Source organism: Pangasianodon hypophthalmus, chromosome 9 (assembly GCF_027358585.1).
Source record: "Pangasianodon hypophthalmus isolate fPanHyp1 chromosome 9, fPanHyp1.pri, whole genome shotgun sequence".
Lineage (NCBI taxonomy): Eukaryota > Metazoa > Chordata > Actinopteri > Siluriformes > Pangasiidae > Pangasianodon > Pangasianodon hypophthalmus.
Genome location: NC_069718.1, coordinates 1,023,004 through 1,045,313, shown reverse-complemented (window position 1 = coordinate 1,045,313; position 22,310 = coordinate 1,023,004). Strand labels below are relative to the sequence as shown.

The 22,310-nt window shown below is 39.9% G+C and overlaps 1 long non-coding RNA gene and 3 gene segments (V, D, J or C); 2 read left to right on the top strand and 2 right to left on the bottom strand.

Annotated features, from left to right (window-relative positions):
* Positions 1 to 2,412: 2,412 nt before the first annotated feature.
* LOC117598119 (immunoglobulin kappa variable 3-15-like) lies at positions 2,413 to 3,091 on the bottom strand. The segment is given in 2 exon segments: positions 2,413 to 2,768; positions 2,896 to 3,091. Coding segments are annotated over 2 exon segments (432 nt in total).
* A 53-nt stretch (positions 3,092 to 3,144) lies between these two features.
* Positions 3,145 to 4,603, top strand: LOC128318857 (uncharacterized). The gene is made up of 2 exons (XR_008302294.1): positions 3,145 to 3,212; positions 4,128 to 4,603. It is a non-coding gene; the product is annotated as an uncharacterized LOC128318857 (long non-coding RNA).
* Positions 4,604 to 18,602: 13,999 nt separating this feature from the next.
* On the bottom strand, positions 18,603 to 19,253 carry LOC117598129 (immunoglobulin kappa variable 3-11-like). The segment is given in 2 exon segments: positions 18,603 to 18,958; positions 19,065 to 19,253. Coding segments are annotated over 2 exon segments (408 nt in total).
* Positions 19,254 to 19,291: 38 nt separating this feature from the next.
* On the top strand, positions 19,292 to 20,682 carry LOC128318843 (immunoglobulin kappa constant-like). The segment is given in 2 exon segments: positions 19,292 to 19,307; positions 20,363 to 20,682. Coding segments are annotated over 2 exon segments (336 nt in total).
* The last annotated feature ends 1,628 nt before the right edge of the window (positions 20,683 to 22,310 follow it).

The following is a 22,310-nucleotide window of genomic DNA, read 5'->3' as shown; positions in this document are numbered from 1 at the left end:
CTACGTGTGCGTGTAAAGTTATACCAAGTATAAACCAGACTCCTGTGCTTTGGGCCGTATGTGTTTCCTATAACAACACAACACTTCCCACTAGACTGATAAGTAAGGGCGAGGAGCATTCCCTTGGATTTCAGTCCCTTAGGTTACACATGCGTATGTTACTGATATAATAGAATGTTCAAATGTTACAGTATTCCTCTATTGTAAATCAGGAATATAATCAAATGTAGGGTGGTCAGGGCTTGGGGTCGCAGAAAATTCAAAATGTCCATTTAGGGTCATTCGCCTAAAAAGTCGTGTATGTTTTAAGGTTCAGTTTTGAACCTCAAAATTCAATTGTGTCTTTTTAGTGTCATTTAATCAGATTGGGGTAAAAAAGGAGAATATTATTATTCTAATAATATCATTAGAATATATATGTAGTAAAATGTAGTAACAATTTGCAGATGATGAGAGAATAGATTTATATTGAATTTTATTGAAAGATCCTGCACTACATTGTTTCATAGAGAAACATCTGATTGTTTTATTTTAATGAAATTTTAGGGTGAGGTGGATGTGCTTTTCAACATGTTATGGGCTGAAATTCCAGATGTGAGGTGAAATAAACATGTGATCATGTGAATAGTATATGATAAATAAAACATAATCTGATCATTTATATCTGGATTTCTGTTCATCTCCATTATTTATAATGAATACTCTGTGTGTGTGGAGTAGTGTGTGTGTGTATGTGTGTGAGTGTGTGTACTGTACAGATCAAGAAATCTATTTTATTTTGTATTTCCTCATCCCACCAAAATTAATTCATTTCTGCTCATCAGTTTTAGTTAAGCACTGTACTGTGAGCTCTTGCACAATGTACAGTGGCGGTCGATAAGCTGCAGATCTGCTGGGAATTCTGATATTGAGCTGTAGAGTACTACGGGCTGTTTAATTTGACGAATGAAACGATTCTGTGGGCCGGGTTTGGCATGCAGGACTTGTGTTTGACACACGTGCTATAGAGAGTCTATGGGATGCAGTGGAGATGAAATTGTTGACTGTCGAATCTTGTGTGGATGAACTGAAAGTTTTGCTGTTGAAACTTGGAGGAAACTTCCACTACAACTGCTACAGGAACTGTCTGACTCCAGGCCCAGAAGTTGTCAAGAAGTACTGAGAAACTATACTGCAGATGTGAAGGAAGCAACTCCAAACTCAAAATTCTGGAAGTAAGACTCACACAATGCAACTGGATTATGGACGTCCTCACCAGCAGACCTCAGTGTGTTAGGATGGGTGACCACACTTCCCCCTCCCTCACACTCAGCACAGGAAGTCCACAGGGCTGCGTCCTGTCACCCATGCTCTACAATATAGACTGTTAGTGATGTAGATGCTGATCCTCCCAGCTATACTCAGCATATCTACACACTAAGCTCCACTAGCTATGGGACTATATGCAGCCTGCACTTTAGAACTCTCTAATTCTTGAAAATCAATGCTGCTAATGCTCATTAACTTCACTGTACACTGGTTAAAATGGACTACTGATCAGAAGGATGTGAGTTCAAATCCCAGCACTGCCGAGCTGCCACTGCTGGGCCCATGAGCAAAGCTCTTATCCCTCTCCAGCTCAGTTGTATATAATGAGTTAAATGTAAGTCGCTCTGGATGATGATGTCTGCCAAATGGAGTAAATGTAAAATAACTCCTGTGATGCTGTTTACTATACAGTTAATATACCTGATCTTACGTACTGTTCACTCCCCATATATACAGTATGTACATTACGAATCACCTGTGCTGTATAAATAGTGTAAGGACTTTGTATTTTTTGCTTAAACATCATTTGCACTTTAAAAATCTACCTCTTCTACCTCAGATCTAGTTGTTCATTGCACATATCTTGTATTCTCTGACTCTGCACCTACTGTCTGTTTTCTTTCAGCAGAGAAGTAACCTGATAGTGTTTCATTATACTGTATAAATTCTTTTGATATAATCATAACACATTTGAATTTATTTACATAGAATTGAAGTGAATTGAATTGCTTCTTTCCCTAAGCATGCTACCTCTGGGAAAAATGATCCATTGACATGCTGTTAGCTTCCACTGCTAGGCTGATGACACACAGCTGTATGTTTCAGCAAAGCCAGCTTCATAATATAAACTTACTGTAAATTAATGTTTATCAAATTTATCCTGTAGTGGAGAAACAAGGACTTTTGCTCTCATAGAGACTATCTGTGTGTGTGTATGTGTGTGTGGAGTAGTGTCTGTGTGTTTGTTTGTGTGTGTATGTGTGAGTGTGTGTGTGTGTGTGTGTGTGTGTGTTCTCCTCCACTGTGTGTGTCACTGTGCTGTATCACATCGTCCCCCTCAGCACCTGCAGTAGGTCCCAGCTGCAGCAGTCACACTCACCCAGGTTTTTGTACGACGCTCTAACACTGTGTGAACACATCGCTACTACTGATATAATGGTAACTCTGACAGTAATAATCTCCAGCATCTTCAGTCTGGACTCCACTGATGGTCAGAGTGAAATCAGATCTAGATCCACTGCCACTGAAACGAGCTGGAATACCTGATGCTCTACTGCTAGCATAATAGATCAGGGGTTTAGGAGCTTCTCCAGCTTTCTGCTGATACCAGGACAACAAGTCATAGCTACTAGCATAGCGGTAAACAGCAGGACTGGTTTTACAGCTGATGGTGAGTGTGTCTCCTGGAGAAACAGATTTCACTGCAGGACTCTGAGTCACAGTCACCTGACCTCTGGATCCTGAAAAAAATAAGAAGAATAAATCCGTTCCCTACATTAATAATGATGTTGAGTTTGAAGTTCATCTAGTCGGCCTACTTCACATGGATTTGTCAGCTGAACAGTAGAAGATAAAACATTGTGTTACCTCGAGCGCAGAGGGCCAGTGTGCAGATGAAGACGCTGATCAAACTCATGGTTGCTGTGGGTGAAGTCGCTGAGCAGCAGCTCTCAGTCATGAAGTGTTAAAGTCACAGGGCTATAAACACTCGCAGAGCGCTGAAGCATGAGCTGCTAATGCAAAGTGGAACCTCTCTCTATGGAAACGTGTGTGTGTGTGTGCGTGTGTGTGTGTGTGTGTGTGTGTGTGTGGTCACTGTAGTGTAACAGAGGTTTTTGTACGACGGCTTCATTACAATGTATCACTGTGGTGGACTTTCGGTGGAGGAACCAAACTCATCATCAGTAAGTGTCTCTTCTTTATTTAAAATTCTATAAATTGCCGAATTTGTTTTCATTATTAATTTGATTATTAAATAAACTTTAGACAAACTGAAAAGAAATAATTTCAAATGTTTGTTATAAATTGTAGTATGTAAAAAACATTCAGAATCTTAAATATCACAACACATTTATTTATTTGTTTTTTTGGTTGTTTGTTCAATTTAATGATTATATTTCATTGTTAAAAGTGAGAGAATAAATCCAGATGTTTGTGCTGTTTAAAGTCACCTTGAGTTCAGTGTCTAGTGATTCATTTTCATTGAGTATCAACACTAGAATAAAGCTGATCAAAGTTCTCGTCGCTCCACGATGTAAAGAGTAACTAGTAAATGTTCTCCTGCTGCTGGAACACATTTGTGCTGCTGCAGAGTTTCCAGTTTTGTCTCTATTGGAGTTCAGAGCATTTACAGAATACCCTCACTGAGTGTTTCAGTGTTGGAATACAGTGTGACTATTGGATGCAGTTACTGAATAGAACTGGGTGAACACTAAATCAGAAAGAAGATGGATTATGGTGTGGAGTTAAAGCTGATGGCTTCCACATGTTCTCTTTGTTTGTTAGTGGACTTTAAACCAAATGGACTGATGTTTCTCCACTGAAACTGCTCCGGACTTGAAGCCCTCCATGTGTCTCTGTTCATTTAGAGTTAGGAACTGTTTTTATGTCTATGTGTAGAGTTTAGAGAAGCTGCTGAAGGTCATAGAAGTTTCCAGATGTTTCTACTGAACTGCAGTAATGTGAGAACAGTGTGGATCACTGCACTGATTACTGAACACACATTAATGTTTCCAGTCTGGAATCTTAATGAGCAGTAATGAGTAAATGTTGTGTAAGCGTGTGTAAATGTGTGTTTATTGTGTGTTTGTGGTCTCCAGCCGGTCCCGCGGTGAAGCCCTCCGTGTCTCTGCTCCCTCCCTCCTCTCTGCAGCTGTCTGAGGGATCGGCCTCGCTGCTCTGCCTGCTGTCTGCCTACTCTCCACAGGGGGCGCTGGTGAGCTGGACAGTGGACGGCTCCCAGGTGAAGGACGGGGTTCTGACCAGCGCAGAAGAACAGAAGAAGGACGGTTACACACGCAGCAGCACCCTGACCCTCAGCAAAGCACTCTGGGAAAAGGGGGAGGAGTTTGTCTGTACGGTCTCCCATGCCGGCGTCAATCATCCGGTCACGTTCAGAAAGAGCCAGTGTGAAGCCTAACAGCTCCAAGATACAATTTAACACTGAGCTGCTTACACATCCATCTACAATAGAGTTTCAGTTCTACACAATGCTGACATTTCTGTCTTTACTCTCTTCACTGTCCTGTTGCTCTTCCTGTAGTTTTGCTCTGCTGAAATAAAGCTTCATTTTGGACATTGTGTGTTCTTTTATTAGAGTTAATAGTCATTATCAGTGTGATGAGAGAGTGTGTTTAGCTGTAGATTCAGTGCTGTGTGTTGTGCTTCAGTGAGTTTGGCTGAAGGAAGTTGAACATCTGGTGAAAGTGCTGCTCTATTCTGGGAGAAAGAGGATCACTCAGCCGTCTTCATGTAAATCTCTCTCTCACTTCACTGATCTTTCAGTTTTACTGGCTAAAACCTGTTTCTGTTCATCTTGATGATGTAGTCAATCAGAACTGGGCTCAGAACTCAAACTGTTCTGGTTCTAGGAACAAATCTTCTTCTGTTTGATTAAGTCCCTATTTTCCTAAGTATTTTAAATCTATGGGACATTCAGGTACAGATATAAAGTGACCTAAATCATATCAATGTCACAGACTCCATCTTGTCTCTAGAGATCCATTCAGATCACACACTGTCCCAGTTAAACAGGCCGTTCCACACGGATCCATTATAGACCCACTTCATTTTAGCAGATGATACACAAATGAATATTTCCTCTAAACCAGATGTGAATCTGTTCTCTGATTGCAAGAGTTTATCAAATCAAGATCAAATCCTAATTCAGCAAAACATGTATGAGTTAATCTATTCCTGTTCCTGAGAATATTTAAACTCCAGTGAGATTTGTGTGTGATTGTTATAGTTTACTTTGATGGTAAATCCACATCATTTCCCCCAAAAAATCAGCTCATTCACACACCATGCACTCCAATGGGATGGGCACTGCTGAGCCCCTGGGCCAGGCACACATCCAAGTTTTGTGTGTTTTCGAGCATGCCCTGCACCTACAAACCAGCCAAAGTTTAGAAAAAGCTAAACAGACCAAAAACAAGAGGACCATCCTACCCCTTGGTGTTTGGGCTCCAGTTAAGATTGTGGGTTGAAAGGAGGGTACGAGCTGGAGGTGGAAATGAGACTGACAGGAGTTTGAAGTTTGGCTGTAGATTTTATTGCAGTTACCGAACCACAACTCTAAAACTTCATTCACAGACAGTGAACTACTCTGACAATCACAGACTCAAAAAACTACAAGGAATATTCAGGAAGCTAGTCTTACCTAGGAGAAAAGAACACAATGGCACCAAGATGGTGGCTGTGTATGTGGGATGGCGGGAAAATAATGTAAATTCAGGTGCATTTATAGTCTTTCATAAAGCTAATTATGTGTATAGCTTTTATTTTTTAATTATTTTATTTACAAATTTCACAAGTTAATAATGATTCTTTCATGTTTTGAGTTTCTGCAGTTTTTTTTTTCTAAAAGGTCTTTCAAAATACCAGGTTTTACAGAGAAAATATATATTTTGCATAAGATTGTGTTTTTTTAATGTGATGTTTCATGTTCTGCTATGGGTGTGTGTGATTGGTTGTCCCTGTGCACACCTTCATGCCTGCGTTTTCACACACATGATCAGAGAGAACTCAATCAATGCATTTCATTCAAGCTAAAGCACTGTTGATGAAGTACTGCATCTGAATATTTCTTCTCAAATATTCTCCATTTTCAGATATCAGTGCATAAAACACACCTTACACTATCCTGATTCAGTATAAACATGATTAGTCACAAAATTGATGGTTATGGGTGTGTAATTGTTTATTTTGATGCTTTATAAGAATTGTTTTATGAGTTCATTGCGTTGGAGCACATGGATAGATATTTATTTTCATTAATTCAGTTCTTAGTGTATGTTTAGGTGTTATATGTAGTCTTTAACCTGCAAATTCAGTGAGTTTAACCCAACTTATGTTTGTTACCCTGAGTTAAATGTGATGAGTAATATATAATCTAGTATGTAGCTCTATTGAACTTCAGTGTTCAGGTAAAGTGGATTGAGAGTATTACTGGGTAAAGTGAATGGTTTATTTGCCAATACTGATATATTTCTTAAAATTATATTATTGAAAGTATAGTTTAACAGGAAAAATGTTTTCATTGTTCATGGCTTCCTTGGGATAAGATATTGTAAACTGTATACAGCACATTACTGAAATGATTCAAGGTAAAGCAGCATTGATGAAGTACTGCATCCGAGTCGTTCTTCTCAAATGTGCTCCTGTTGTAGGAGTACTACATGTAGATCAGATGTGTTTGGTGTAACTCCTTCAGGAGCGCTGGAGGTTATGTGATAATACCACCACTAATGTTAGCTTTCTATTTGGAAAAACTTATGACAGAAGAAAGGCGGCTTCTTCCTGTTCTGTTTATGGGCAGGAAGAAGAAAAGAACAGGCTGTTGCCTCGTCTGTGCTTATAACCGCTTATAACTGCAGTCAGCAGTTAATGACAATGCTAATATAGAAACTCTGACCAGATTGAGAAGTTGACTTCAGCTGTGCACCAGCTGGCCATGGATGTGAGTCCACACAGAGAGACACTGGAACACATGAATGCTGAAATCAGAACATTTAAAGAAGAAAATGAGTCCCTGAGAGCAGCCTAGCTGACTGCAACCCTTACAGCTGGAGATGAGCACTGAAGCTGCACGGGGTGAGAGAGGAGGAGGGGAAGATGATCGATATTCTTGGCAAAGCTAGGGTTAGGGTTAGGACAAGACATTTTCTCATCAGATAAAATCTGAACTTAAAGGATGTCTCTGTAAATATCTGGATTCTATAATAATTGTAGGTGGGGATTTTAATGAGTGCTTTGATGATGCTTTAGATAGATTTAGATAGATTCCCTCCTAAATGTAATATAGACCCACAGACAAGCAATTCTCTTCTCTCATTATGATCTGATCTCTCTGATGCATACAAGGTAGTTTTTAACTCTAACACACTTGATCGTACTTCGTCCAATAGTCTTTTAACCTTAAGATCTAGAATCGAGCTTTTTTTAATTTCCACTTTAGCCTTTAATATTGTTAATATTATCTGATCACCAGCTTATGTCTTTAAAGTTGAACAGTGATGAGGACTTTCCTAGGATGAGAGGTTATTAAACGTTTAACAAAGCTCTTCTGAAAGATGATGTATTTAACAATAGCACTACAGCACTAATTAAGGACATTTCTGCTGATAGCGCTATGGGAAATACATCGCTGTTAAGAAACGCAAACAGCTAAAGACCTCCAAAATAAATGTAGAGTTAGCTGTCTTTAGTAAAATGAATGTAATGTTAATGAAAGTTAATATTTGTAATGAGAAGGAATTAGAATTAAAAGAGATAAAAATAACCAAATGCATTTAGACAAGGCCAAGCATGCAGTTGTAAGGTCTAGAGCCAAATGGCTCTAGAAAAGAACACTATTTATACTTTTGCTCTCCAAACCAGAAATGGCAAAAGGAAATCTCTGTCAGTTCTCAACATTTATGGAGTTTAATGTCCATATTAATATCTAACTTTGTCACTTCATTCTATGGAGGGCTATATTGTAACCCAGGTCAGAATTTCAGTACCTAAAAAAAGAGAAAATAATAATAAATAATATAGAATTTAATAACCTTTTTTTAATCAAAATGGAAGTTAAATGGAATGGAATAAATGGAAGATTTGCTCTATATATGCTCCCCTTGGGCCACATTATCCAGAAGCATAACTTATCATATCATTGTTATGCTGACGACACGCAACTTTATTTTCCTGTTAGTACAAACGACAGCTGTTCGGTGCAAAATCTATTTGATTGTCTCGGTGACATTACATGCTGGATGGACACGAATTTTTTGCAGCTGAACAGTGATAAAACTGAAATAATTATCTTTGGTCCACCAGTCTCATCCGCTGGTATTGTTAATCAGCTAGGTACGCTGTCTTCCAATGTGCGAGATTGCGTCAAAAACCTTGGTGTTATTCTAGATCCTTCACTGTGTTTTGATAAGCAGATTAATGCTGTTGTCAAGAGCACCTTCTTTCAGTTGAGATCAATTGCTAAAATCAAGAAGATGCTATCTAAGCAGGATCTGGAAACTGTTATTCATGCATTTATAACATCAAGGTTGGACTACTGTAATTCTCTTTATTTGGGGTTGGCTAAGACCGCTCTAGATCGCCTGCAAATGGTGCAAAATGCAGGAGCCAGACTTTTGACTGGCACCAGGAAGCGTGAGCACATTACTCCTGTGCTTGCCTCTCTACACTGGCTGAAGGACAATTTCCGCATTGAGTTCACAATTTTATTATTTTATATTATTAGTTTTTAAAGCTTTGCATGGGCTTGCTCCACCATACATATGTGATCTCCTTAGTCTGTACACTGCCCCAAGAGCTCTTTTATTCTCTATCTTTTAATTCAGTCTGAGCCTGGAAAATGTCCATTTGTCTCTCAGTATTTTGTATTGTTAAATGTTTTTGTGTATAGATTTGCTTTACACAACTTGTACAGCACTTTGGTTTCAACTTTAGTTGTTTTTAAATGTGCTTTATAAATGAATAAACTAAACTAAACTAAAAGCTAATAAGAGGTATAACCAAAGCTGCTATTCAAAAATATATTTAAATAATAATAATAACAAAAAAATTAAACAACTAGGCACACAAGTGTGACATGTACAGGTGCCATGGAATCTGTGTGATACTCAGAACACGCAACGTTAAACATGAGGTGAGATGAGAGAAAGAAAACGAAGGAAAGAATAAAACAATTCTTTGAAATAAATTAATAGAGTGACATATGACATTGCAGAACCTCCGATTAATGATATTAGATCATTTTTAGAGTGGTGATGGCTGATTTTGAAGTGGATGCTAATCGATGTTGAACCTGTTGTCTATTGACATAGGCACTGTCATGGCACTGTTTTGTATAAAACAGGTAAGGTTTATGGTTTTGATTGAAAACTTGTGGAACTAAGATGGCGAGCCACATGAGGATGACCGATCCGACTTTGTTTTGGTTTTTCTGTACTCCCATGCACTGAACAATTTAAAGGAACAAAAGTGCCTTCTAAAGTGTCTATACATTGGCTATTGAATGAATGCCTGAGTTATTGCTGTTATCGAATACTGTGGTTATGATCTGAGATTTTTTCACAGACATCACAGGCTAACTGACACAGAACTAGAAGAAGACCTAGATGATTTCTTTAATAAGCACACTCGTGTCTGTAGAAACATTCGTATAGACAATCCGAAGTCACCTTACCATAGAGACGTCATTGTTGAGTATGAAAGTTGTTCTGCCCTAGCGACTCTCGAACCTCTACTGCCTTATACTTTCAAAAGTCCACACAATGTCTCTGAATTCATCAGACTTTTATCAAGTGTTTGTCTACTGGCAGTGACTGAACACTGTACTAATGCTGACTGAGCGCTGATATACAGAACTGCAGAAGATAGCCAAGCTCAGTGGAAGAACTTTTGATGACCTTCTGAAAGAGCAGCTTTTCCAGACCACTGCATCAGCTGTTGGCAGTTTGTTAGATGCAGGTGAGCCAAAATCAGGTCCTGACTTGAGAGCTAGACTATCTGGGTTGATACACTGGTGTGTCGGTTCTGCCTCAGTCAGCAAACTCCGGGTTGCTAAGAATTACCTGCTCAAGCTGTTGACAGGTTGCCTCTCACACTTGATCATTCTGCCTGAACCACTGGTTCACTGCATGGGAATATCTGGGGCTGGAATTGCAGGGAAATAATGGTGGTTGGTAACCAAGGAAACACTGGAAAGGGCTGAGCTGAGTGGACGTACAGTATGTCTGAGAGAGTTTTAGGCATACTCTTCCCAGGAAAGTAACTGAGCCCAATCCTCCTGGTTTTCGGCACAGAAAGAGTGCAAGAACCGGCCAATCTCTTGATTGGCTCTTTCGACTTGTCCATTGGTCATGAAGTTCAGGGCCAGAACAAGGGCTTTGTGGGGCACATTGGACTGAGTGCACACTGTACAGGAGGATATGATATGGTGGATGTCCGCAAGCATCTGAGGCCACCAGTAATTATTCTGCAATAAAGAATGGGTTTTATGCAATCCTGGGTGTCCCATTGCTGGAGATGAATTAGCCCATGTGATGTGTTTCTCCCACAAACTGGGCACAACGTAGGTTTTCTGGTGGGACATGACATGAAAGGGAAGTGGTAGCTCAGTGGTTAAGACGTTGGACTTCTGCTTGGAAGGTTGAGAGTTCAAATCCCAGTACCACCAAGCTGCCACAGCTGGGCCCTTGAGCAGGGCCCTTAATCCTCAACTGCTCAGTTGTATAAATGAGATAATTGTAAGTCACTCTGGATGTAGAAATGTAAATGTAAATGACTCTGGTGCTGGTTGGCGATTGGCCTTGGCAGTTTTATGGTCTAGATCCCAGATGAGGGTGCAGACAAAGCCTGAATCATGAAGGATGGGTACCTCCTGGTGTTGCCTAGGAGTTGATGAGTGAATACAACCAGGTCGAAATGAAATATCTCTCTCTCACTTCACTGATTCTCACTCTCTCTCTCTCTCTCTCTCTCTGTCAGTTCTTCAGGTTAAGACTGCTTTTACAGCTGGGTGAGTTTGTGGGAGGAGATTAAAATCATACTTTCCTGCTATGAGCTATATTCCTTGGCATGAACCAGTAATGATTCGTGATCAGCTATCAACTGAACCACTTATTTAATATTTAACTAAAGTCTCTTTTTACCTCTGTAATATTGTTAGGATTAGGATACCCCTTGTGTTACTAGTAGGTGCTGGATATCTGGTACATCTGATATATCTGATCCTTGTATCACATTAAGGACTGACTATTACAGTTTAGTTTTCTCTGTCTTGATTAAGTGATAAAAATAACAAAATAGTGCAGCAGATCACTCAGATAAGGTCTGTGTCCTGGAACCTTTTTGCCGCAAGATGCCTCAGTTGTCTGAGTTTCTGATAATTCAGGGGCTTGACTTCAACTCTTCTACATTTCCTATTTAATGTTATTAAGAATGAAGGAATTGCTGGATTTGGTGGCCATGTCATCCTAGTTCTTCACCCCTGTCCTTTGTACCAGATACTGTCAGGAACACCCAGGGACCGGCCGTGGGAGTTTCAGATCCTCTGTTTTGGTCTCTGTAATGCTCCTTCTACCTTTGAGACACAGATAGACAGGGTGTTGTTTAGTGTTCCACACAGTAAATGTCTACTTCATGGGTCCAATATTCTGACCAAAGCCAGCTTCTTCCAGTCAGTGCTAAAGGTGCTGCTGAGGGAACTGGGGAGAGGGTCAGTATTTTAAAAGTGGACAGGTACAGGAGATCAGGCAGAGGAGACAGTAGGGGGACTGAGCTCTGGTATACTGTGTGGACACACAGGACTGCACAAATCTGGCAGTGGTGTATGCAGTGGAGTGGAGGAGCCAGCAGGATTGACCCTTACCTTAAACAGTTAAAAGGATATGATTAAAGTGATGGCCTCTGCATCTTCTAGAGGTGGTGCAACATCAGCCACAATTGAGTAGAAGCAGCAGGCCATGGCTTTTAAGCTCCTTAATGAAGTAATGCTTAGGGTTACACATTGAAACTCCAGGGACTGGTCACTTTGGGGTTATTTGAACACTTAGAAATGTTTTATTCAGGGTTTGGAGTGCAAAAGGCCTTTTAGAAGAGCCCCAGTTGAAATGATAATATCTGGAGGAATTTTACAGCTGAGAACATGACGTGAGTTTAAAACCTCAGAAGAAGAAATGTGCTCTAAATTGGAAATATCATGGGAGGGAAATTACAGGTTTATTAAAAGAACAGTGATGCTTCTGTCCAGGTGCTTTTCTGTGGACAAAACGTGGCACTCCAACTTTTTTCAGTTACTGAAAAAAACTACAGTTTAAGTAAAACTACAGTTACTGCTGCAGCTCTGAGCGCTCTGAGAGTCTGACTGGAGCTGAGATGTTTAAGTCTGAGATGTCAGTCATGTTCATTACCATTTCAGTGATTGGCAGATAGATAATATTATAGACATATACAGTACAGTGTGCTCCATAATGTGTGGGATGAAACATAATTTATATTTATATGCCTCTGTATTCCACATTTTAAAATTTGTACTCAAACAATCCACATGCATTTAAAGTGGACATTCTCAGATTTTAATAAAGAATATTTTTATACATTTTAGTTGTACGATGTAGAAATTACAGCATTATACATAAGCCTCCATTTCAAGGCATCATAATGTTGGGGCGTCTCGGGTGTTTGTGATTACTCAGGTGTGTTTAATTGATTCATTAGTGCAGATATAAAACAGATTTCAGAATCTAGTCTTGATTTGAGGCTTTTGGTCCAGAAACACTCTTCAGGAGGCGGATGTGGATCAATGATTTTCTGTCCACAGAAGACTTCAAGAACAGAAATACAGAGGCTACAGTGCAAGATGTAAGCCACTAGTTAGCCACAAAAACAGGATGGCCAGGATAGAGTTTAATAAAAAGTACTGAAAAGAGTTTGCACTGTATCTACATTTCATAGAGAAACACTTGACTGCTGCATTTTAATGAAATTTTAGGGTGATGCGGATGTGCTTTTCAACATGTTATGGCCAGAAATTGCAAATGAGAGCTCAAATAAACACATGTGGCATTGGGGCTGTTCCCTTAATGCCTACTACATTTTCTAGTCTATCTTTCTAGTCTATCTAGAGAATAGCATGATCAACAGCTGCACTAAGGTCAAGCAGCACAAGCAAGGAGACAAAACCCTGATCAGAGGCCATTTATGATGATACTCTAGGCATTATCAAGTTCAAGTTCAGTTTATTTATATAGCACATATAAAAGTGTGTGGGACTAAAAGAAGATTCTGATCGCTAGATCTTAAACTTCTGAAAGGAGTATATGGGTGCAACAATTCGGATAAGTAAGTGGGGGCTTGATCATGTAATGATTTATATACAAATAAAAGAATTTTAAAATCGATTCTGAATTTGATAGGCAGCCAATGGAGGGTCCTCAGAGTTGGAGTAATGTGAGAGCTTTTACGGCAATTATGAAGGAATCTGGCAGCAGCATTTTGCACTAGTTGAAGGCGAGCAATTTGAGACTTTGAACTACCACGGTATAGTGAATTGCAGTAGTCCAAGCGTGAGGTAATAAAAGCGTGAACAGCCATCTCTAAGGTTTTATGATTTAGAAAAGGTTTGACAGCAGACGAAGTTGATAAAAACTAGAACCTATTACAGAGGAGATATGTTTGTCAAGGTTTAAAGATTCATCTAACAGAACGCCCAAGTTCCGTACACATGATGAACTAAAAAGAGATAGACTACCCAGATGTAAGCTGGTTCCCTGATAGTTGTCAGTGGGGCCAAAAACGATCACCTCAGTTTTATCTTCATTTAAGGATAAGAAATTTTGGGCTAACCAAGATTTAACTTCATCTAGACATCTTAATAAAGATGTAAATGCTGAAGGATCATTTCTCTTGATTGGTAAATAGATTTGGGTATCGTCGGCATAAAAATGAAAGGACACCCCATGTCTTCTTAGAATGGAACCCAAAGGTAGCATGTACAGAGAGAAAACAGAAGGCGCCAAGATCGAGCCTCGAGGAAGACCACAGGCTACATGGGCAACAGAAGAGGAAAAATTACCTAACTTGACTAAAGATTTTCTGTCAGAAAGATATGACTGAAACCACTTAAGGACGGTTCCTTTTATCCCCACATAGGACTCTAATCTAGATATCAGAGTAGACTGGTCAATAGTATCGAATGCTGCTGATAGATCTAAGAGCACAAGGACTACAGAATCGCCAGAGTCCGTAGATAAAAAATGTCGTTTAACACTCTCAAGAGGGCAGATTCAGTACTGTGAGCCGACTTGAAAACAGATTGAAAGATTTCAGAAATGCCGTTGCAATTGAGAAAAAACTGAAGCTGGTCAAACACAATTTTTTCCAATACCTTTGAAATGAATGGTAATACAGAAATAGGGCGAAAATTGTTCAGAACAGAAGGATCTAGTGAAGGCTTCTTGAGTAATGGAGTGAAAGTAGCCACTTTAAGGGCAGCAGGGACAGAGCCGATAAAAAGACACTTATTGTAAAAAGACACTAATCCTGGCCCAACAAAGTCAATGATTGATTTTAAAAATTTAGGGTGTATGATAGAGAGCAAAAAAAATGATATCTTTAAGTAGTTGCAGGGAAATAGGATCAAAACTATCCCAGGAGGCAGAATGCAACAACGGGATTGAGGGTTCAGTATGAGAAGAGCTTACTTTGGGTCTCAAATTAGAGATTTTGTCAATAAAAAATCTCAAGAAGCTTTCACATATAGCATCAGAAGCAGCAGAGATCATATTAACTGGAGGATTTACAACAGAATTAATAACTGAAAATAAAACCTTAGGTCTAGAATGATTATTCATGATTAGGTTAGAAAAATATATAGCTTTGGCAGACTTAACAGCACTCTGATAAACCGATAAACTGTCTTTAAACAACTGGAATGAAATATGTAATTTGTCCTTTTTTCCATTTCCGCTCGGCCTTTCTACAAGCTTGTCTTAAAAGTCGAATATCAGAGCTGAGCCACGGTTCAGATTTAGGTTTGGGCTTATAAGGCTTGAGCGGAGCGGTGACATTTAGGACATCCAGCCAGGCAGAGTTTAATAGACAAAGATGTTGGTCAGCATCCAAGTCAGGTAACGATGAATCCAAGAGCAAATGTGAACAGGATTCCATGAAGTACTGATTAACATTTGAGCCAAACTGAGGAGAATAGGACCGAGACAATGTTATATCTTTTGTAGTGAAATGAGAAAGATTAGGGAGAGACAAAGAAAATAAAATCGGCCTATGGTCCGAAAGCATAAAGTCAGATGCAACAATATCACTGATTGCAAACCCGTGAGAACGTACAAGGTCCAAAGTATGACCCTGAATGTGAGTGGAGTCTTTTATCCACTGGACCAGGCTGAAAGACTCAATGAGCCTGAGAAACTCCTTTGATAGAGGTTTAGACTGACAACATACGTGGATGTTAAACTCACCCACCAATAAAAAGCGGTCATAGTTTGTGGCGATATTACCGATGAATTCAGTGAACTGCTGTATGAAATCCTTGACTGAGTGTGGAGGACGGTAAATCACTCCTAGCAAAACAGGGCCATTCCAGTCAAGATGTAGAAGCTGAGCTTCAAAGCTGGTAAATACACTTACTGGAACTGACCGGCATCGCGCAAGAAAAGAGTTTTTTAAAGTAGTCACTAATCCACCCCCTTGTCTGTTTGGACGGGGAGAGTTAAAAAATGTACAGTCAGTTGGAACTGATTCAGAAAACGTGGTTAAATCACCAACCTTTCTCCAGGATTCAGTGATAAACATAAAATCCAGACTATGAGAGGAGAAGAAGTCATTTAAATGCAATACTTTTTTGTTCTGCAGCAGCTTGTGAGAAATGTTTGTTTTGTGGCTCATCTCATTGTGTAAGGTAAGGAGAATTGTGAACGGTGAAATGTTCATTAAATGCTTATTCAGTGACTGTTTTTGTGGTTTTTGTATTTTTGAAAAAGAGTGCTTTGTGTATGCTTAGTGTGGTAGTGATCTGTGTGTGTGTTTGTGTGGAGTAGTGAGTGTGTGTGTATGTGTATGTGTGTGAATTAGTGATTGTGTTTGTGTGTGTGTGTCTGTGTGTGTGTGAAGTAGTGAGTGTTTGTGTGTGTGTGTGGAGTAGTGAGAGTGTGCGTGTGTGGAGTAATGTTTGTTTGTGTATATGTGTGTGTGTGTTTGCTTGGAGTAGTGTAGTTTGTGTGTGTGTGTGTATATGTGTGTATAGAGTAGTGAGTGTGCGTGTGTATGTGTGCGTGTGTGTTCTCCTCCACAGTGTGTGTCATTGTGTGTGTGGGTGTGTGTGCAGAGTAGTGAGTGTGTTGTGTTTGTGTGTGTGTGGAGTTGTGAGGGTGTGTTTCTGTGTGTGTGTTTGGGGTAGTGAGTTTGTTGTGTGTGTGTGTGTCATTGTGCTGTATCACATCATCCCCCTCAGCACCTGCAGTAGGTCCCAGCTGCAGCAGTCACACTCACCCAGGTTTTTGTACGACGCTCTAACACTGTGTGAACACACTGCTACTACTGATAGAATGGAAACTCTGACAGTAATAATCTCCAGCATCTTCAGTCTGGACTCCACTGATGGTCAGAGTGAAATCAGATCCAGATCCACTGCCACTGAAACGATCTGGAATACCTGATGCTCTACTGCTAGCATAATAGATCAGGAGTTTAGGAGCTTCTCCGGCTTTCTGCTGATACCAGGACAAATAGTCATAGCTACTCCAGCGGTAAACAGCAGGACTGGTTTTACAGCTGATGGTGAGTGTGTCTCCTGGAGAAACAGATTTCACTGCAGGACTCTGAGTCACAGTCACCTGACCTCTGGATCCTGAAAAAAATAAGAAGAATAAATCCCTTCCCTACATTAATAATGATGTGGAGTTTGAAGTTCGTCTAGTCGGCCTACTTCACATGGATTTGTCAGCTGAACAGTAGAAGATAAAACATTGTGTTACCTCGAGCGCAGAGGGCCAGTGTGCAGATGAAGACGCTGATCAAACTCATGGTTGCTGTGGGTGAAGTCGCTGAGCAGCAGCTCTCAGTCATGAAGTGTTAAAGTCACAGGGCTATAAACACTCGCAGAGCGCTGAAGCATGAGCTGCTAATGCAAAGTGGAACCTCTCTCTATGGAAACATGTGTGTGTGTGTGTGTGTGTCAGAGTGTGTGAGAGAGAGTGTATGGTCACTGTAGTGTAACAGATGTTTTTGTACCATGAGTGTTTCACAGCACAGATTATTGAACACATTAATGTTTCCAGTCTGGACTCTTAATAAGCAGAAGAAAGTTGAACATCTGGTGAAAGTGCTGCTCTATTCTGGGAGAAAGAGGATCACTCAGCCTTCTTCATGTAAATCTCTCTCTCACTTCACTGGCCTTCTTGGTCTGCTAACAAATAACATGGCTGACTGTACATCTGCAATCTTCTCAGAGCCACTTGCTTCAGGAAGGATGCTGATGCTAGCAGACTCTTCTGGTGAGTCCTGAAAATAAAGTCCAGAATTCAGTCAGAAAATAGGAACAAAAGGTTTAAGAGACTTTTCCAGCTTCACAAGAGGCTGCATGAAGACACAGCTACTGAACAGGCATGGTTACCACACAGGAACGGCATGTGGCTTTGGGCATTTTTTCAAACTCTTTTGCAGTGAAAGAGAGAGGGGAAATATCAAGGGTTCCTTGTATTGGAACTACGTACAAAGTTGTTTTCCCACCAACAAGTTTATTAAGATAAGAGCCTGTAGAGCTCTCTGCCTCAGGGGGAACAAGGCACACTTTTCTTTGTCCAGATCCACCAACAAAGAAAATACATTAAACAATAGGTAAGAGACTCATTCTGGAATATTCTTACCAAGGAAGATGGGAGTAATGGGCTTCATCAGAGACGTCACACACACACTTCACTTTACTTTTGTTTGTGTAAAGCTGCTTTGAGACAATGACCTTTGTAAAAAAGCGCTATACAAATAAAAATGAATGTACAGAGAATGTACTGGCTAATACTGTAATGACAATGACACCATAAATACAGTCATTACATCATCACGTAGACCTGCATCAAACTGGCTTCACATTTAGCTTCAGTCAAATGAAGCTTTATGTTTTATTGTGGTGATTTTTTCCTTCACCAGGAACTCAGGTCATGTATGTTTAAGGTGTTCAATTCAGCTCAGTTTGATTTATATGGGGTAGAAAAGGAGACTGTTTTGTGGTTAAACTTTACAGATGAGGAGAAAACGAATAGTGAAATGTAGAAGAATATAGAAATGAATGTTGACTCTTATTGAAAGATCCTGCACTACATTGTGTGTTACAGTAGTGTGTAGTAGACACTGCTCCTCTTAGCAGAAGGTGGAAATCATCATATACCATTATACACATCAGCTGATTTTTCATCACAGAAGGAACAGCTGATTAAGAGTTTTCTGCTTTTCAGGAATGATTATTTTTTAAACATGAACACGTTTGATGATGTTCAGCGGAGTGCAGCTTTAGCAGCTCTGCAGCTGTTCTCAGATCAGTGTGTGTTTCTGACTCAGAGCACTTCCTCTACAGCTGAGGGAGGTTTTTGTACGGTGCTATAACACTGTGTGTACGGATAGCTGTTACTCTGCTGACAGTAATAATCTCCTGCATCTTCAGTCTGAACTCCAGAGATTTTTAGACTAAACTGTGTACCAGATCCACTGCCACTGAAACGATCTGGAATCCCAGACTGACGGTTAGATGCACTATAGATCAGGAGTTTAGGAGCTTCTCCAGGTTTCTGCAGGTACCAGGCGAGGTAATTGCTAACACTCTGACTGGTTCTACAGGTGAGAGTAACAGATTCTCCTGGAGAAACAGACTGAGATCCTGGAGACTGAGTCAGGACAGTTTCCCCAAAGGACTCTAAAGAAAAGGATGCAGAGTTAAAATAATGGAAACAAATGTAGTAATGAGTGTGAGAGTGATTTGATGGTTTGTATGAATAATAAAAGTAAAGAGATAGTCTCACGGTGAGCGAGGAGTCCCAGTGTCCCCAGCAGTAGAATCAGTACCATCATCATTGTGCTGCGTGTCAGTGGCTCTGAAAGGACTGAACACACTCTGATCAGCACTACAGCTCTTAAAGTGTGTGCAGCAGTGACACAGCACACATATGCAAACACCACAACCGTGTGTGTGTGTGTGTGTGTGTGTGTGTGTGTGTGGTCACTGTAGTGTAACAGAGGTTTTTGTACGATGGCTTCATTAGAATGTATCACTGTGGTTCACTTTCGGTGGAGGAACCAAACTCATCATCAGTAAGTCTCTCTTCTTTATTTAAAATTCTATAAATTTATTTCATTGTTAATCAGAATAAGAAATAATGTTTAGACAGATAGAAAGTTTTTAATTTTACATTTTTATGTTGAAATCTAGGAAGGAAATAATTTAGGCATCATAAAGAATCATTATTTATTTATTTATTTATTTATTTATGTATTTATTTATTTGTTTGTTTGTTTGTTTATTCAGTTTTATGGATTTATACTTTAGAGATAACAGAATATAGTGTATTTTTTGATAAAGAGACATAATTAATTAATTAATTCGTTTATTTATTTGTTTGTTTGTTTAGTTAATGTATTTACTGCATAGTTTTTGATAATGACACACAGTTACAGTAAAATAAAAATAACACTAAAGAAAGAAAAAGTCAGGAGTTAGCTGTTAGCTGAATAAGTCCGCAGTGTGTTCCTCAGTAAACAGAGCACTTTTACATTCACAGCTTCTTAAGTTCATATTGTGTGCTGTGAAGGACGTGGTATAAAACTTCATCCTGTGCCTGTGAGCCTGCTATAATTTTACTGATGTACTGATGTTGAATCTCCAAACAAAGAGAAACAGTGTGTAGAAAGGTGGATGTGGTGTGATGTGGTTATTTCCATCACTGGACTGATTTCTCAGCCTTTTTGCCAGATATGTGATTTGTAACAGAGTAAATCTTGTTCTCAGGAAACTCAAAGGGAAGGTGTGATGTTGCATTTTCCAGCCCTGATTCTGTGGAATATCAGTGTATTTACATCATCAGTGTATTTATTTTTCTGTAGGACTACATGTAAAAGTAACAGAACAGTTTAGGAGGACTGGAATACACTCCCAGAATAAAGCTGATCAAAGTCCGAGTGGCTCCACGATATAACGAGTAACTAGTAAATGTTCTCCTGCTGAGTAGTTCTACTGAACTGCAGTAATGTGAATAAGCAGTAATGAGTAAATGTTGTGTAAGCGTGTGTAAATGTGTGTTTATTGTGTGTTTGTGGTCTCCAGCCGGTCCCACGGTGAAGCCCTCCGTGTCTCTGCTCCCCCCCTCCTCTCTGCAGCTGTCTGAGGGATCGGCCTCGCTGCTCTGCCTGCTGTCTGCCTACTCTCCACAGGGGGCGCTGGTGAGCTGGACAGTGGACGGCTCCCAGGTGAAGGACGGGGTTCTGACCAGCGCAGAAGAACAGAAGAAGGACGGTTACACACGCAGCAGCACCCTGACCCTCAGCAAAGCACTCTGGGAAAAGGGGGAGGAGTTTGTCTGTACGGTCTCCCATGCCGGCGTCAATCATCCGGTCACGTTCAGAAAGAGCCAGTGTGAAGCCTAACAGCTCCAAGATACAATTTAACACTGAGCTGCTTACACATCCATCTACAATAGAGTTTCAGGTCTACACAATGCTGACATTTCTGTCTTTACTCTCTTCACTGTCCTGTTGCTCTTCCTGTAGTTTTGCTCTGCTGAAATAAAGCTTCATTTTGGACATTGTGTGTTCTTTTATTAGAGTTAATAGTCATTATCAGTGTGATGAGAGAGTGTGTTTAGCTGTAGATTCAGTGCTGTGTGTTGTGCTTCAGTGAGTTTGGCTGAAGGAAGTTGAACATCTGGTGAAAGTGCTGCTCTATTCTGGGAGAAAGAGGATCACTCAGCCTTCTTCATGTAAATCTCTCTCTCACTTCACTGATCTTTCAGTTTTACTGGATAAAACTGGTTTCTGTTCATCTTGATTATGTAGTCAATCAGAACTGGGCACAGAACTCAAACTGCTCTGGTTCTAGGAACAAATCTTCTTCTGTTTGATTAAGTCCCTATTTTCATAAGTATTTTATATCTATGGGACATTCAGGTACAGATATAAAGTGACCTAAATCATATCAATGTGACAGACTCCATCTTGTCTCTAGAGATCCATTCAGATCACACACTGTCCCAGTTAAACAGGCCGTTCCACACGAATCCATTATAGACCCACTTCTTTTTAGCAGATGATACACAAATTAATATTTCCTCTAAACCAGATGTGAATCTGTTCTCTGATTGCAAGAGTTTATCAAATCAAGGTCAAATCCTTCTTTTAGCAAAACATGTGTGAGTTAATCTATTCCTGTTTCTGAGAATATTTAAACTCCAGTGAGATTTGTGTGTGATTGTTATAGTTTACTTTGATGGTAAATCCACATCATTTCCCCCAAAAAATCAGCTCATTCACACACCATGCACTCCAATGGGATGGTCACTGCTGAGCCCCTGGGCCAGGCACACATCCAAGTTTTGTGTGTTTTTGAGCATGCCCTGCACCTACAAACCAGCCAAAGTTTAGAAAAAGCTAAAAAGACCAAAAACAAGAGGACCATCCTACCCCTTGGTGTTTGGGCTCCAGTTAAGATTGTGGGTTGAAAGGAGGATACGAGCTGGAGGTGGAAATGAGACTGACAGGAGTTTGAAGTTTGGCTGTAGATTTTATTGCAGTTACAGAACCACAACTCTAAAACTTCATTCACAGACAGTGAACTACTCTGACAATCACAGACTCAAAAAACTACAAGGAATATTCAGGAAGCTAGTCTTACCTAGGAGAAAAGAACACAATGGCACCCAGATGGTGGCTGTGTATGTGAGATGGTGGGAAAATAATGTAAATTCTGGTGAAATTAAAGAGTCTTTCATAAAGCTAATTATGTGTATAGCTTTTATTTTTTTAATTATTTTATTTACAAATTTATAAAGTTGATAATGGTGCTTTCATGTTTGAGTTTTTGCAGGGCTTTTTTTTCCAAAATACCGGGTCTGATAGAGAAAATATATATTGTTCATAAGATCGCGTGTTTTTAATGTGATGTTTTCATGTTCTGCTATGGGTGTGTGTGATTGGTTGTACCTGTGCACACCCGCATGCCTGCGTTTTCACACACGTGATCAGAGTCAACTCTCGCGATGCGTTTCATTCAAGGCAAA